Source organism: Schistocerca gregaria, chromosome 1 (assembly GCF_023897955.1).
Source record: "Schistocerca gregaria isolate iqSchGreg1 chromosome 1, iqSchGreg1.2, whole genome shotgun sequence".
Taxonomy (NCBI): Eukaryota; Metazoa; Arthropoda; class Insecta; order Orthoptera; family Acrididae; genus Schistocerca; species Schistocerca gregaria.
In genome coordinates this window covers 661,415,310-661,431,289 of record NC_064920.1, presented here as the reverse complement: position 1 = coordinate 661,431,289, position 15,980 = coordinate 661,415,310, and the positions used below count along the sequence as shown (strand labels likewise).

Here is a 15,980-nt window from a genome sequence, read left to right as displayed (position 1 = left end):
TTCAGATGTGCTAACAAAACTAAAGTGGTTCCATTTAAAGAAAACATAGGTTTGTGTTAAAAAACATACGTCCGTGCATTTTTTTATGGTTTGTATTAACCAATTACACTAGCCCCTCTCTTCACATTCGGTCTGTGGAATCAATTTGTCAGTATTTGATGTGGTTTACGAAATATATCCAGCAGTAACGTTAGGTGACTCACCCTGTATATACTTATTTTACAGTGCATCATTGTAAGGAGTGTCAACTAGTCATTGGTATCAGTTATCATCTGAATTTTGTTTGCTCTCATCATCATCATCTTGCTATTGTATGCATCTCGTATGTTTCTAGTAATTGCAATGAATTTTTCTTCCTTATAATTGTCTTGTTTGTGTATTTCATTGCCGTATCACGAAGGGCACTTCAAAAAGAGGAAGAAACATGAAGTCTTGGACTACTTTTCTATCCACTGTGGAGGATGTTACTTTTGTGTTGTGTTTAAACAGGTCATGGCCGATAGTATGTGATTTGTACAAAAGAATTATCTTTGTGTGTTTCCAGAATCGTGTAAATGTGTTTTTGGAATTCCTCGACAATGGTCGCCTGGACAAAGTTTCAGTGGATGCTGATCAATCGGAACAATTAATTCGTCTTTTGGATGCAGTTGTCATACGTCTAGAAGGAGGTACAGACTTTGATCTTCAGGTATTAGATGAGCCAAAAACAACATCAACCTCTGCACAAAGTACTTCATCCAACCAGCAAGGAAAATCCAGTAGCTCAGCTCCACAGAATGTGGATAAACCACCTGATCCAGAAGCTCCCACAGACTCTGTCAAACAGGAAGAAGAGGAGGAATCCAAACCTTTCATTCTTGGTGAAGAGTAAGTTTCAGTATCTTTTTCCAGTCATTTCTAATTGTGTGTGTGTGCGTGTGTGTGTGTGTGTGTGTGTGTGTGTGTGTGTGTGTGTGTGTGTGAGTGAGAGAGAGAGAGAGATTGGATGGGGGAGGGGATTTCCCTACAGAAATGAGGATTTAATAGTATTAAGTAGATGCTCATTGTCGTCATCATTGTGCATGATTTATGTTCATTTTTATTTTATTTTAAGGTAAAACTGTTCAGAAAGATTTAATTATCTTGTACATTTCAGGGAAGAAAAGAAGAAAGAGCGCGAGAAACCTGTCGAACAAGAGGTAAAGAAAGATCCTTCACAGCCACTGAAATTGACAATCAGTTCTGAGCAAGTTGAGCTGCAGAAGAAAGCTAAAGAATTTTTAAAACAGAGATCCTTTGAAGAGGAAAGCAATTCATTAGGTTGGTTTTATTCTCTCTCTCTCTCTCTCTCTCTCTCTCTCTCTCTCTCTCTCTCTCTGTGGTTTCCTGTTTTAGTGCTACATGCCTGATGTTGGAATTAAACAAAGAACACCTTTCAACATAATTAAGATACAAGCCAGAGCAAGACATACTCAAAACTTAATATTGTTGCTCAAAGTCATATAGGCACGAAAGCTTTGATCAAAAAGTGTTTAATGGGCATGGTTTAGACACACAAAATGATTGAGATGAAAGACACTGATGTGTAAAATGTGTAAAAATTACAGAAAGAGCATGTATATATGGGTGTGTCTGAACGCGTGAATGCATGCATATTATGAAATAGTTTTTGATTAAAGAACTTCTGTCCATATGGCTAAAACAACAGTATTCAGTTTGCATATACCTTTCTGCAGCACGTATCTTCAACCTGAAACATGTTCCTGTCTGATCGTAAGGCATGTGACACTCCTCTGCCTTCCCTTTGCTCACTTTGTTCTGCACTGAGCCAGGGGTGCATTCTGGAGTATTATTTTTGAGACCACAAACATGACTGTAATGACCTACCAGACCAATTCTGCAACTTAGTAAATTTTAGCAGATTAAAAAATAAAAAAAACTGGAGTACCATTAGAGGCTATTCAGAATCAAAATAAAATAAAAATCTCATTGAAATATGATTTTTCATATGATCTTCGAAAGAATACCTCACTGAAAGTTTTTGAAGCTTTGAAATCTTAGAGATACTACTGTATTTTCAAATTTGCGTGCCTGGCAAAAGGATTTACTCCTTTCCCATCACAAATCTAGTTAAAATCAATTTCTGACTTATCTATAGGTATCTGTAGGTCTACAAGCTGGCTTTACAGAAGTTGCTTTTGAAGGGAGAAAGTGAAAACAGGTCAGGAGTAATGTCAAGAGAACCAAAATGGATATCACTTAGCAGAAAATTTTCAGAGAAGGTTGAGGAGGTAATTTTTTTCAGTAGTCTCATTACTAGAGCTATTCTTCATTCAGTTTCATATACAGCATTCTGCTTTCAGGTTTCTTGATGAATCTGAATATCTTAATTTTTTTGGATCAACTTAATTGATTTGTCGTAAATTCCATATAAACTTTCTTCAAATACTATCACTCACTGAACTGAAAGTGTCCTCTATACTTCAGTACACGTTACGGACACAAAGAAACAACTTTCCGCTTTTGCAGTTGGCACCCGTATGGTGTATGTTTCATCCCTCCCAGACTTGAATAACAACAGTGGGGCACCTCTTCTGTAGGGAACTCTCTTAGCAAATATACCAGAAATATAGTGAGTTAATGAGTCCTTTTATGCCCCAAAGATTTCCACATGAGCTTGTGCTCAGCAATTTCCTTGGACCATTGTGATACATACGATAAAAGGAAGTTTTCTGTTCTGCCAGTACCACACTATCACTTTAATTTACATCCAGTAGAACTCATTTGGAACTTGCACAAAAAGCTGTAGAAAGGAATAACATTTATTGAATTTTGTAAAGAAACTGTCACAGAACTGCATAAAATAAATTACTTTAAAAGACTAGGTAAAAGCATATTCACTCAGTAAAAATTTTGGTAAGAAATGGTGACACTCTGCATTCGTGAAGCACGAACTTGAAGATACATTGGTCTTGAATGTATTTTTGGGTGACTTGAAAACGCAATGCACGAGTGAAAAGCAAATTCTGTAGTTACAGCATGGATTCTATTGATACATCTAAATGAATTCACAATTTAAAGAATTAAAATCTAATACAGAATTCACAACGATTTTTGTTGCTTTATAAGGAAAGTCATTGGAAGAAAGGGAGGTTATGGTTTAATGCTGCTTTGCTAATGAGGTCATTAGAGAAAGAACACAAGCTCTGATAGTTTGGAAAAGAAATTGATGTATTCTTTTTAAAAGTGGCATTTTCATTTATTGGTCAGTCACTCTCAAGTTGACAGTTGGGAAGATGAGAATTTTTGTATTGATAAAAGTGCTGTGACTGATTTTTGTCTGTTTCCAGGTTACTGCCAGCTTCAGCTAACAGGAAAGTCTGCATTCAGTCTGTCCAACTCATCAATAAATATGATTTCGTCCTGAGTTGCATATAGCATCACAGAGATCGATAGCTGTGTGTGCCACTTTTTTCTTCATAGACATAGAAACTTTCTGTTTTTACAAGAATTGTTTGCTTATGAAGCAGTGCTGGCAACTGATCAGAGCTTCTTTTTCTTTTTCTTTTATAGTAGGATGATGATTGCTTGCAAAGTCCTATATGAATGTGAAGTAATCTTGTTTGGATGTCTTGTGTCATGTAAGATCATAATGTTGTGTAATGTTATTCATGTTATTGTTTTGTTTTGATAACATGTTCCTACATCAGATCCATTTCTTTCATTTTACAGTACAGAACAAAAAAAGGAAACGAGAGTATGAATATGAGAGTGGCAGTGAAAGTGGGGATGAACCTCCACCACCAGGTGAAAGCAATGGTAATGATAATTTCCTTTTAAGCTTGCTCTTATTTACATGAAATATAGTAGTGATCATAATTTTTATGTCAGTGTGATGTACACATTGTACCATGTGGACTTTGCAGGGGTAGGGAGGGTTGATGCCCCTATCCTGCTAATGGCATGACCTTAGCATGTTTTGCACTGTTGCAGGGAAAGTGCACTAATGTTAGCATTGACATATGAAAGTGAATACCCTTTACCCACCGAGGAGGTGGCACAGTGGTTAGCACACTGGACTCGCATTTGGGGGTATGACGGTTCAATCCCGCATCCAGCCATCCTGATATAGGTTTTCCGTGATTTCCCTGAATTGCTCCAGCCAAATGCCGGGATGGATCCTTTGAAAGGGCACATACAACATCCTTTCCCGTCCTTCCCTAATCCGATGTGACCGATGACCTTGCAGTTTGGTCTCTGCCCCAAACAACCCAACCCCAACCCTTTACCCAAATAGATGTAAGTACTTCAATATAGAGGTGGGCACTGAATTTCATGACTATTGTCTGTCAAAAGCACCAGCACTGTGGAACACGTGATAGCTCAACAAGTAAGTGTCCAACCCTCAAATGTATTCCAGATAAGCATGCACCACACATTTGTGTTTAGGTGCTCGTATAAGCAATCAAAGCCTCACTCAGCTTCATTCACAATAACAACTCATCTCGAAGAACACACACATCAGTAGATGGTTGATCATTTGAATAGTCTTAATTTTATCAAAGAAAAATTTGATCAAGAAAACTAATATAGTATGAGAAAGAATAGCTGGTCATTAATCGCCTTCAGGAGACAAAATGTGTAGTTGTCAATTCAGTACACACATGTGAAAGTAAATGAAACACACTACCTGGCTTTTGAACTTAAAAAAAACCTAGTCACCAAACAGTGGCAGAACATGCACAGAAAAGTAGGTTATACTTATGCAAGCTTTCAGAGCCAGCGGTTCCTTCTTCTGGCAGAAATTTGAAGGGGAAGGAAGAGGACTGGAGACGTTTAGAAGAAGGGGTAGATTTCGGAAAACTCTGCCAGAACCATGGCTCACCAGATGCATTAAAAGGGAAGGTGATTATGTGAAAAACAGTCAACAAGTGTATCAACAATATCCAGCAATTTTGTTAAAATACACTTACTTTTAAAAAAATAATAATAATAATATAGTTCACTTACTTTCTGGACATGCCTCATGGTGTGTAACCTCAATCATGATGGAAATATATCGGATCTAAAGGCAACAGACAGACATGATCTCTTTGAGGAAAGGGATATGTTGCGTGTGTGCCTAGCTGTAGTTCAATTGTTAAATGCAGAGTTTGTATGGGGACTTCTCACGGTATCCTCTTTCAGTCATAACTCCTAGCCTGCCTTTCTAATATCAGCTTGTAACGTGCCTTAAATTATTGTATCTGACCAATTGTAAGATGAGCTATTGTATTTGCTGTCGTATTAGGTGTTCTGACATAAATGGTCCACCCCACTTTCGAAAGTTTTTTAGGGAAAAAATGCTCACTTTATACTTATCAAAAAAAAAAAAAAAAAAAAAAAAAAAAACAAAAAAAAAAAAAAAACAGTTTGTACATACATTAGCGATCCAGGCTGAATAACAGCTCACCTTTTGATTCTCATCCGCAAATCTGCAAAATTCATTCTCAGAACTGAAAGAAATGGATGAAGCTGCCGTATTAGAATCTGAATCCTCTTACAATAAATTATCCTCTGTACTATCCAGTGCTTTACTGATTCCACACTTCTTGAATGATTCAATCACTGTTTCACTTTTCATAGAGACCCATGAAGCATTAGCACCTCACAAACTTGAAAAATGCTAAGTATCTTCCTTCTTTCTGATTGCATAGTTCCAAAATCTGTAAGTCTCATAAATGAGCAGTTCATACGTGCATCTAATGGTTGAAGAAAATTAGTGGACCCTCCTATAATTACAACTAACTGAGTCTCCAATCCATCCATTGTATTATTAACATCATCTGTTTTCTGAGAATCAAACGATCCTTTAATAATAGGAAAGGCTTCTTTAATCAGTAGGCCTCCAGGTCACCTAGACCAAATTTTATCTGCCCACAATCTCATTTCTCTTCCATCCAGCCAGCTTTTATTATGTGTATGGACAAGTACTCCTTTCAACAATTGTTCCTTAGGAAGGATCTTCCTTTTTAAAATAAAATGTGATGGCAATATTATTCCATCAGTTCAGCAGGATAAAATGACTATGTAATGAAACTTTTTGTGCTCTGAAGTTTTGACAATAATGCTTTTTGTACCCTCGAAATCCACAGTTATGTTAGAACGCACATCAAAGATTAGCAGAGTCTCGTCCCTGTTTCCAGTTTGTTAAAGTTCAAACTTTTCTCTTTTCCTTGCATTAATGACAAATTGATGAATTTCAACAATTTATTCTTTGTTCTCGGCTGGTATCTTCTGTGATATTTTTGTCTTGCTCTTTGTACCAAGCCGATATCTCTTCATAAATCTTGAGCACCATGATGTAGATCTGATACAGTAAAGTCAGTTATCCCTTTGTTAGAGCAGAGAGCAGCTACAAAGGCGGGTGAGGGTCGGATGCACAAAAGCATGCGGAAGTGTACCACATGACTCAGTCATTCGTGCGCCAGTGACATTGCTGTCTTCGTTCTCTGCAGGTCGTGCTGTGTTTGGAAGTTTTGTTTATTTCAGTCATAGTGTTCTGTGCTGAGTGCTGACTGCCTTCATACTGTTCATTATGAGTGATGGTAAGCAATCATGCCAAGTGCTACACAAACAGGCAAGAGGAATAGTGTTCCCTGTGTCCCAATACTTTGAGACAATTGTCCGCTGAATCCACGCCAGCACAAGGTGCGGGTCGTGCTGTTGCCAAATGCCAGGAGCAGACAGCTGAAGCATGTGGTGTTGGTTTAAGGACCTTTCAGAGATTATACAGTGAAGCTAAGATGTTTGTGCACGCCTGCGGCTCAGATGTTTTCAAATCACCAGGGAAGCAACACAACCACAAAAAAGAAGTGGGTGAGCTAGCAACAAACATTTTTTGGCACATAGTGTTCAGCATGTATGCCGAAGGCAAGTATCCAACAGCAGAGAAACTAGTTTTGCATACGAAAGAAGCTGAAAATTTTAATGGAAGCAAATGGAGAGCAACTGTGAAGAAATTATTTATCTCGATATTTTAAATGATTGGGAATGTTGTCACTGAATTCAACCTTAATTAATTCTAAGTGAAAGGTTATGTGTGTGCAAGTGCGTAAGGATTTTCATTACTAAGAGTGCAGTTCTTGAAGTTCACTGCAAATGATGTTTATGCTAGCGTGCCATCAGCTGCGTGATGCACCCGCCTTCGTAGCTGCTCTCCATTCTAGTGGATATTGCTTTTGCTTGATGAATGGTAATTTTTGCTCTGGTCTTCAGCCCAAAGACTGGTTTGATTCAGCTCTCCATGCTACTCTATCCTGTGCAAGCCTCTTCATCTCTGAATAACTACTGCCACTTACATCCTTCTGAATCTGCTTACTGTATCCCCATCTGTCTCTGCCCTCTGCCTTCTGCCTTCTGCCTTGCCCCTCCCACCACCCACCCAATACTAAATTGGTGATCACTTGGTGACTGAGAATGTGTTCTACCATCTGATCCCTTCTTCTAGTCAGATTGTGCTGAAATTTCTTTCCTCCCCAATTTTACCCAGTACCTTCTCATTAGTTATGTAATATACCCACATAATCTTGAGCAGTCTTCTGAAAAACAATATTTTCAAAGCTTCTATTCTCTTCTTGTCTAAACTGTTAAATGTTCCTGTTTCATTACCATACAAGGTGACACTCCAAACAAATACTTTCAGGAAAGACTGGCTACACACAAATTTATATTTGATAATAACAAATTTCTTTTCTTCAGAAAGGCTCTCTGCTAAGGCTCTTATCAGTTATTTTGCTGCCCGAAAAGCAAAACTCATCTACAACCTCAAGTGTCTCTTATCCTAATCTAATGCCCTCAGCATCACTTGATTTAATTCAACTACATTCCAATAGCCACGTTTTGCTTTGTTAATGTTCACATTACATCTTCCTTTCAAGGCACTGTCCATTCTGTTCAACTGCTCTTCCAAGTTCTTTGCTGTCTCTGATAGAATTACAATGTAATAAGCAAATCTCAAAAGTTTTTATTTCTTCTTCCTGGACTTTAATTTCTATTCCACATGTTTGTTTTGTTTCTTTTACTGCTTTCCCAATGGATAGATTCAATAACGTTGCTGACAGAACCTGTCTTACTCCCTTCAAACCACTGCTTCCCTTTCATGTCCCTCGATGCTTATAACTGCCATTGGTTACTGTAGAAGTCATAAATAGCTTTTTGCTCTCTTTATTTTAGCTCTGCTACCTTGAGAAGTTCAATATATATTCTTTCCGCCTTTCAGGTTTCTCTTCTTCATTTAGGACTGGTTTTTCATCTGAGCTCTTGATATTCAAACAACTGCTCCTCATTTCTCCAAAGGCCTCTTCAATTTTCCTGTTGTTGATATCAATGTTTCCCACAATCGAATATGCTTCTAAATCCTTACCCTTGTTGTCTAGCCACTCCTGCTTAGCCATTTTGCACTTCCTGTCAGTCTCATTTTGTAGATGTTTGTATTCCCTTTCCCTTGATTTGCTGTGTTTTTATATTTTCTGCTGTCATTAATGAAATTCAGTATCTCCTGCGTCACCCAAGGATTTCTACTGTGCCTTGTCTTTTTACTAACTGTGTTTCATCTCTCAAAGCTAGCCATTCATATTCTACTGTATTTTTTTCCCCTGTTCTGTCAGTTCTTGCCTAATGCTTCCTCTGAAACTCTCAATAACTTCTGTTTCTATTCCTATCCAGGCCCTGTCTCCTTAAATTCCTACCTTTTTGCAATTTCCTCAGTTTTAACATACAATTCAAAACTGTTGTAGTTTGGTCAGAGGCTACATCTTCTCCTGAAAATGTCTTACAGTTTAAAATATGGTTCCAAAAACTCTTACCATTCCTGAAACCTTCCAATGTCTTCAGGACTCTTCCACATGTACAACCTTCTTTCATGATTCTTAAACCAAGTGTTAGTGATGATTAAATTATGCTTTGTGCTAAATTCAACCTCTTACATCCCCCCCTCCAAGTTCATATTCACCTACAGTTTTTCCTTCTCTTTCTTTTCCTACTGTTTAATTCCAGTCCTGAACACCTGTGATGCCAACATTGGGAATGTATACTGTGTACCTTGGCTTTTTATGAACATCTATCACATTTAAAGTATAGTTTTCTTAAAACTGTAATTAGTTGCAATTGAGTGGACTTTAAAATTGGACAAATACTGAGCAATGTTTGTAAGAGCACGTGAAACATGGCACAACAAATTAACCATAATCTCCAGCAGTGGTGCAATAGCTGCTGCTCCTCTACAGCACAGTTGATTTTCCAAGTTGGGTATGGTGTTAACCTGAAGTGGTTCAATTTCTGCCCATTCAACTCTAGGGGGCCATGAGGACAACATATTGTCAACATTTGCTTTGCTAACGTTGTCAGTGCTGTAAGAACTGTAAATATAGCAATTACAACCATGACTATACTGAGAAACATGGATCTAAGAGTTTGCTGTTCACAGTTGGCTCACACTAACAGTACAGCATCAATTTTAAGTTAATTATTATTCATGAAGCAGGGGCTACAAACAAACAGCAGGAAGAACATTTGGTGTCACAGAAGTAAATGTTCATAGGTAGAGTCAGGTAAAGAATAAATTGAAGAAATGAATCCTACATGCCAGATTTTCGGAAGAAAAAAGCAGAGAAGGTTCCATGTGTTGGAGCAGCAGTTTGTCCAGACTGTGCAAGAGAATACAGTGTAGGTATACTATGTACTTGAAAATTATCGGAGTGAAGGTGCTGGAGATAAAGAGGAATTTTTCAACTACATCTGTTGAAGAATTCAGAACAAGAATTGGCTGATGCATGAGGATGAACAAGAGGGTGGAATTTATGTTGACGAAAAGTTACTTGTGTATTAGTCATATATCAATCAAAAGAAATAGGCACAACTGTTTACTAGGCCATATGGGCAATGTTGTTCAGATGCCTGTTGACTTTTGATATGCCATCAAATGTTACTGTTGACATGAAATGCATTAAGAGTGTTCGTATAAGAAGTTCTCGCAATGAAAAGGCTGGAATAACAGTAATGCTGATGGTGATGGTTAAAAATAGTAATACCAAATAAATGGCTTAGATAGCAAGCAAAACACAGAAGTGAAGATAAAAATTAATGTAAACCATTTCTTTTTATTTATTTTATTTCTCCTTGTTTTATAAAAATGTAGACAATAAATGGCAGACGTTTAGAATAAGTATAATTTTAACTTTTTAGGCAGATAGTTTATATGCGTAAATCAGTTTGTAATTTTGGTTAGTTAGCTCATGTCAAGTTCAAAATTTTGCAAGAAACCTTTTTAAATGAGGAGGTTGTCTTATATTAACGATCCAGTAAGGTAAAAATGTGGCATTCAGTTGTACTAAATGATTTAAAGTTATATGATGTGTGATTTCAGTGAGTTATTCTTTGTTATGTTCTTTCGTTACCACCTGGATTATGGGCTCATGCAAGTGTAGAGTTTTTTTTTTAGCATGGATGGCAATCATCACCTTCACTGACAAAGACGGTGATAATCCGCACTAGCCTCAATGCAGACAAACAAAGCAGTACATCACTACGAAGAAAATACAAAATATAACATCAGAATGCGTCAGCAGAATTCATATTTGTATGTGTGTTGACACAGACAGCTGTTCTTAGGTTCCTGTCACATATGTGACCTGTCTGGGTTGATTTGGGATACTTTACAATTTATTTCCGTCGGGAACACACTTTGACTGATGGAATATATGACAGAGGTAAAAATGAAATGGAAAAGTTACTGCTGTTAACAACAGGGAAGTGTGTAATGTGGTTATCTAAGAGCATAACGTGAGGCAAAATTGCTTGTATGAACTTAGGAGATTAAATATTTAGTACTACTGAAGGGCATGCATAAAAGTGTATGACCTTTATCTCAGGTTTCAGATCTATTAGTTCCATTCTTGGCGAAGAGAATGTGTTATGTCGGGGAAGATTAAACCCACAACAGATGGGTCTCCCCCATCCTGGGGCCTGAGTGACCTGCCCTCCTCCTCTCCCACATTATCCTTTCTTCATCCTGTGGATCGAACTGGTAGTACCTGCATTGTTGATCACCTTGAAGGCAATCACTGACCAGAAATTCTGTCTCATAATTTTATAGTTTTCATGAATGAATTTTCTTTTTGCTATAGTTATGTACATAAAACTTTATTTTACCAGGCAGCAAATGATTGAGGACCTGCAGAAGCTACAGTCCACCTTACGAAGTGATATGTTGGAAATTTGTTAAATATGTTGCAAGACTTGTATTTATATTGATTGGCGACTCCATGGAGTGTCCTGTGCACCACGAGCAGATAATGGATATACTTGGAAGGAGATACAGCGTTGGTCGTATTTTTTTGTTTTATTAACCGCACAATCGATTTTCGGTCACTTAGTGACCATCCTCAGTGCTGTAAAATACAATTTACATTGGTAGGCACTGCTGTCAACAAGCTTAGAGCAAGTTTCTGTGATTGTTCTAAGCTTGTTGACAGCAGTGCCTACCAATGTAAATTGTATTTTACAGCACTGAGGATGGTCACTAAGTGACCGAAAATCGATTTTGCGGTTAATCAAACAACAAAATACAACCAACGCTGTCTCTCCTTTCAAGTATACTTGTAATTATATTGTTTTTCCTTGTTAATTTAAGTGTAAAATGAAGGAAGAAGCACATAACAGTTCTTGATATACAATGAAAATTCTGCATGGCATTCGGGATGGAATAGTGATTCTTGTCCTATGAAAGAAGTGAAACAGGAAAATAATGATGATGATGATAATAATATATGTGAATTAAATGATGTGTAGCTTATAAAGTTCTTGTGAATGTAACAATGAAAACAATCAGTTTTTAACAACATAGTGTGATTGGATAGACAAAAAAATCTACTCACCATGTAGCAGCAGAACACACCCATGTAAAAGAAGGCTGTAACTAGGTAATCTCTGTCTTACATATTACCCAGTCATCCACCTTTAAGCTCTGTTTTCCAAATTTCGTCCAGTGCAGTTTCCAACAGTCTGCATTCTTTTTCTTCCCATCTGGTAAGTCTCCCATGACCATTGGTTCTGGGCAAAATTTACCCCTTTTCCTAGACCTTTCCAGTCCTTTTTCTTTACCCTTCTTCCTTCCTTTTCAACCTCTCTGCTTGAAGGAGCAGCCTAGTTATAAAGTTATGATCTTCATTTATGTGTGCATTCTGTTGTTGCTTGGTGAGTAGATGTTCTATCTATACAAAGTTCTAGACGAGCATTTTATACAATATAAGAAACGTATAAAGAAGATTTAAGTTGGTATTATTGTCAAAGAAAATCTTTTGATAACATAGCAAGAGATATGATAGATATGGTGGATAATTTTTTGTGTAAAGATAAATAATATAAATGTTGAGACTGAAAGATGTTATTTCTAATAGTGTATTCTTTTATTAAACACGTAGGGGCTGTGATTCCCCACAGAAGCAAAATTTGTAATATTCTAGAGTAAACTTTTCTATATCTGGGTTATGGTTGTTTTCTCCCAGTGATACCAAGTAGTGTAAAGAAACTGGTTTACATATTATTATTATTGTTGTTGTTGTTGTTGTTGTTGTTGTTTGTAATGGCCGTAACTCTGGTAACAACTATGGCAGTTGTTTTAGTTGTTAATGTGGAGTTGTGGAATCTGTTGTAGTTTGGCTGTAGATTGATGTTAATTTTTATTTTGCAGATATAGAAGAGGAAGAACCACCACCACCTGGATTGGAAGAATCGAAAGATGACGAAAGTGAACTAGAAGATGATGAAAAATCCAAAGAAGTCAGTTCACCTGAAAAAGCTGAGAAAAATAAATCTGAAGATGAAGCAGATGAAAATGTAAGAATGATTGTTAAATGAAATTATTCAGTCAAAATGAAAAGTTTTCAAAGAAAAATAAGAAGAAATTTACTAACGTACACGCGCACAGACACACACACACACACACACACACACACACACACACACACACACACACACACACTATAGTGATAACGTGTAACAAACATCCTGCTTTCCTGTTACTCACTCAGACTCCAAGGGGAGTTTAACTGTTTATTTGTGGAAGGAAATGTCCTGAATAATTTTGTTACAAAACACTTGCAGATTATACTTGAGAAACAATCATTTTTGGAGTCCTTTTAGGAAAGATGTAGCAAGACATTGAATTGTTGTAAGTTTTGTTACTTGACCATGGCTGCCTCTGGCTTGCTTGACAACCTTAGGAATCTTAGATATTGTTTGTCGGTTCTTTGGTGCCAGGTCCATTTCCCATCATGTTTTTCAGTCTGATGGAGGATAACATGATTGATAATTCTTCACGTTTTGTCGAATTTGTTATTCACACAAAAGCAATGATGGATGTTTCAATTTTATAAAAGATTATTAATATAGATTAATATTGGAAAAAGCATGTTTTCATGACAAGCATTGAATATTCAGGCTTCACCTCATTTTTACTAATTTAGATGCAAAACAGTACTTCGCCAACTTTATTGTAGTTACATGCTTCAAATGAGTGACCATAGTGTGAAGATGTGTCTGGTGTGGTAGACGATGCGTCATTGCTAAACAAAATCTATTGATACTTCTTTAGGACAGCACAACGGTGACTCAACACTGTCATCCTCAGCTATATGGCATCATTCGGATATAGTAAAGACAGGCCTGCAAACTGCTGTCCTGGCCATTATCTGCATTTGAGACCTTGGAGGCACTGCTTCTCATTCAAGTAGCAACTCAGTTGTGTCAGTATGGCAACAACAAGCTGAGTGGACCCTATTGAAACCAGGTCCTCTACATGGCAGTGAGACTTGCTGGCCTCTTGGCTACAGAGGTGGATAAGCTTATAACAACATACAAAATTGTTAGTAAAAACCCCAGCTGAACTTGGAATAATCACAAATATATGGCATAGCAGCTCAAAAAATTCTTTCACAACCATGACAATCCTTAAATTTCTTTTATGGTCATGAAAATTAGTTAATTTCTTCTCCATGGAGGGGGGGGGGGGTATTTTAAGACAGTGGTATGGAAAGGGAAGAGAAAATGAACGAACACGAGTTGTTGGAGGCAATACTGTAAGCAGAGTTTGATGTAACACTGAAAGTCATAAGCTGGGGTACACGACAGTCCCCCAGAATTATTGAGGTCCTTGGGAGAATGTACTATGACAAAACTATTCCACCTAGTATGTAAGATAATGGAGACAGATGAAATTCCCTCAGATTTCAAGAAGAATGTATTAATTCCAGTCGTGAGAGAAGGCAAATGATTAAAAATACATTACTAAACTATCAGTTCAATGAAGTCATGGTTGCAAAATACTAACATGAATTATCTTCAGAAGAACAGAACACTTTGTAAAAGCCAGTTTGAAGCAAAACGTTATCAACAGCTTGCACTGAAACCACGCTGCAGTTGTGAGAGTCAAAAAACATAAAAGAGAAGTCCTAGATCAAAACAGACTGAGGCAGGGTTGTAACCTATCCATCCCTCTGTCATTCAATTAGTGCATTGTGCGAATGATAATGAAAGCAAAGAGAAACTTTGAAAAAGAAAGTACAAGGTAAGGAGATAAATGTGCTGGAATGTGTCAAAGGACTTGGAAGATTAGGAACAGAATGGATATGTCATGAAAAGAGATTTTAAGGTAAGCAATAGATGAGGAGGGATGAGGAGGATTGCACTGGACATGCAAACATGGAGAGCTGCATCAAACCAGTCTTCAGACTGAAGATCCCAAGTGTAGCTCCCTGTTGTATCTTGCTTCACATTCTCTGGTCTTAAACAGTTATTCCTCAGCAATGAAGTTCCTTCTTAATGAAGTACTGCCTACCTTCTTGTGAGAATTGTGGATCTATGCCTCACTTGTGTTTTGCATTGCCATTGACACTTTTTTTCTTTATTCTGTGGACTGTATTGTACAAGAGTTTGTGGAACTGTGTTTAACTTGTTAATGTGTATAATAAATGTTACAGTTCCAATCAGATGCTGCCAGAAATCACTCTGCTGGTAGATTATATACCCAGCCTATATAATTTGGTGTAATATACTAAAAAATATTAGATTGGCTAACTGAAATGAGCACACCATGCATCAATTTGGAACCACATAATCACCAACACAATGGCTTCTCTAAATAGCAATTCACTGCCTCCAATTGAGAAACCATGGGAAGAGAAAACTATAATACTTGGCAGTTCTCTCTCCCTCCAAAAACCCAAGAAATGCATGCAGACAATGTTGGCAAGGAAGGTGATTGCGACTGTCTTTTGGGACAGAAAAGGTGTGATTTTTGTGGATTTCCTGGAAAGAGGCACTACAATAAACACTCAAAGGTATTGCCAAACTCTGCACAACTTCCGAAGAGCAATACAAAACAAGCACAGGGGAAAGTTGGGCTCAAAGATCTTGCTGATTCACGACAACGCCCGGGCCCACATGGCAAATGCCACTTGTGAAGTTCTCGAATCTTTTAAGTTGGAGTAGTTCCTCATTCGCCGTACAGTTCCAACCTGGCACCGAGCGACTTCCACTTATTCCCAGCAGTGAAGAAGTGGTTGGCTATGCAGTGTTTTGATGACGACGCACAGCTTCAAGAAGAGGTAACCACGTGGTTGAAGGCACAGGTGGCTGAATTTTATGACGAAGGAATTTCCAAGCTCGTCATCGCTACGATAAGTGCCTTAATTTAAATGGCAACTATGTAGAAAAGTAGTATTGAAGTGTGGCTTTCATCTGTAAAAAATAAAAAAAAAAATTCCAATACTTTATTTACTTTTAATTCCAAAACGTAATGTACTTTGTGGATAGCCCTCTTATTTTGAAGAATACTAACTGCAATGAGGAATCTAGTCCTATCATACTAAATGGTCAACAGGCACCAATGCTGTTGTCACTGGAAGAAGCAGTGATGCTAGACTATGTTGAAACTGGCTGCGAGCAATACAAGAAGACTTAAA

General features: G+C 37.5%; 1 protein-coding gene across 21 annotated transcripts in view; it reads left to right on the top strand.

Annotated features, from left to right (window-relative positions):
* Nucleotides 1-15,980, top strand: part of LOC126361861 (serrate RNA effector molecule homolog) — a 195,827-nt gene that overhangs the window by 111,396 nt on the left and 68,451 nt on the right. For all 21 annotated transcript variants that reach the window (XM_050007828.1, XM_050007841.1, XM_050007839.1 and 18 more), the window contains 4 exons: nt 545-867; nt 1,136-1,299; nt 3,712-3,798; nt 12,710-12,855. In XM_050007828.1, coding sequence (XP_049863785.1) covers nt 545-867; nt 1,136-1,299; nt 3,712-3,798; nt 12,710-12,855 — 720 coding nt within the window. The remainder of the gene's footprint in view (nt 1-544; nt 868-1,135; nt 1,300-3,711; nt 3,799-12,709; nt 12,856-15,980) is intronic.